The sequence below is a fragment of the Sinocyclocheilus grahami genome, unplaced genomic scaffold (assembly GCF_001515645.1).
Source record: "Sinocyclocheilus grahami isolate Dianchi unplaced genomic scaffold, SAMN03320097.WGS_v1.1 scaffold5047.1, whole genome shotgun sequence".
NCBI classification, from domain to species: Eukaryota; Metazoa; Chordata; class Actinopteri; order Cypriniformes; family Cyprinidae; genus Sinocyclocheilus; species Sinocyclocheilus grahami.
In genome coordinates, this window is record NW_015509842.1 from 1 (window position 1) to 789 (window position 789).

Here is a 789-nt window from a genome sequence, read left to right on the forward strand (position 1 = left end):
AGCCTCCTCCACGTGCTCGAAGTACTGCAGATCAATCAATCAATCCATCAATCAACTACAGTCAGTGAGCACGTGATGAGAAATGTTTGAGTTCTTGTTGAGATTTCACATGTGGTTTATATTCGCATGCTCTCACCTCGGCGATCAGGAAGTCCACGTTCTTCTTGACGAAGACATCCAGCTGCTTCTTTAAGATCTTCTTGACCTCGTCTTCGCTCTTGCAGCTGAGGTAGGAGGGCGTCTGCGAGACTCCGCCGGCCACCAGAGCATCGCCCTCATTGGCTACTTCTCTGGCCAGATCGCAGGCGGCCTCGTTGATCTGCTGGCCCTGTGCACGGTCAGCAAACACCTCTGTCAGTCTTTGGCTGTAATCTTTGCACGCTTATCTGAGACCAGAGTTGTGCAATGTTTAAAATGAGCTCTAACTGATCTGAGACATCAGTACATGCTTCTGATCACGACGAGGAGCTGAGTGGCTGCTAACTGAGCGATGCGTGTGAATGTGAGCGACTCACGGTGAAAGTCAGCTTGTTCCCTCTGTTCTCCAGTTTGTCGTCGCTGGCGTAGAAAGTGAACGTCTGCATGACATTTGACCCGGCCCGCAGGAATTCCCTGTGCAGCTGTCGCACTGATGAGAGAGAAACACATGCGCCGCTCAAACTCAGCGACTCTAAATACAACTAATGAGCCACAGAAACACTCCATGAGACGTTTACGAGGAAGAACCGAGAATCTAGGCTTTGTTGAACACTTTTAAAATGTTCAAGTACAAACTAGCTATAGAATATA

The 789-nt window shown here is 48.9% G+C and overlaps 1 protein-coding gene across 1 annotated transcript; it reads right to left on the minus strand.

Annotated features, from left to right (window-relative positions):
• Window positions 1-3: 3 nt before the first annotated feature.
• Window positions 4-774, minus strand: LOC107577077 (betaine--homocysteine S-methyltransferase 1-like; the record flags this gene model as incomplete). Its single annotated transcript, XM_016263191.1, has 3 exons — window positions 516-774; window positions 137-328; window positions 4-24 (listed from the first exon to the last, which is right to left on the minus strand). Coding segments are annotated over exons 1-3 (282 nt in total), but the record flags the coding sequence as incomplete, so codon positions are not given.
• Window positions 775-789: the final 15 nt, after the last annotated feature.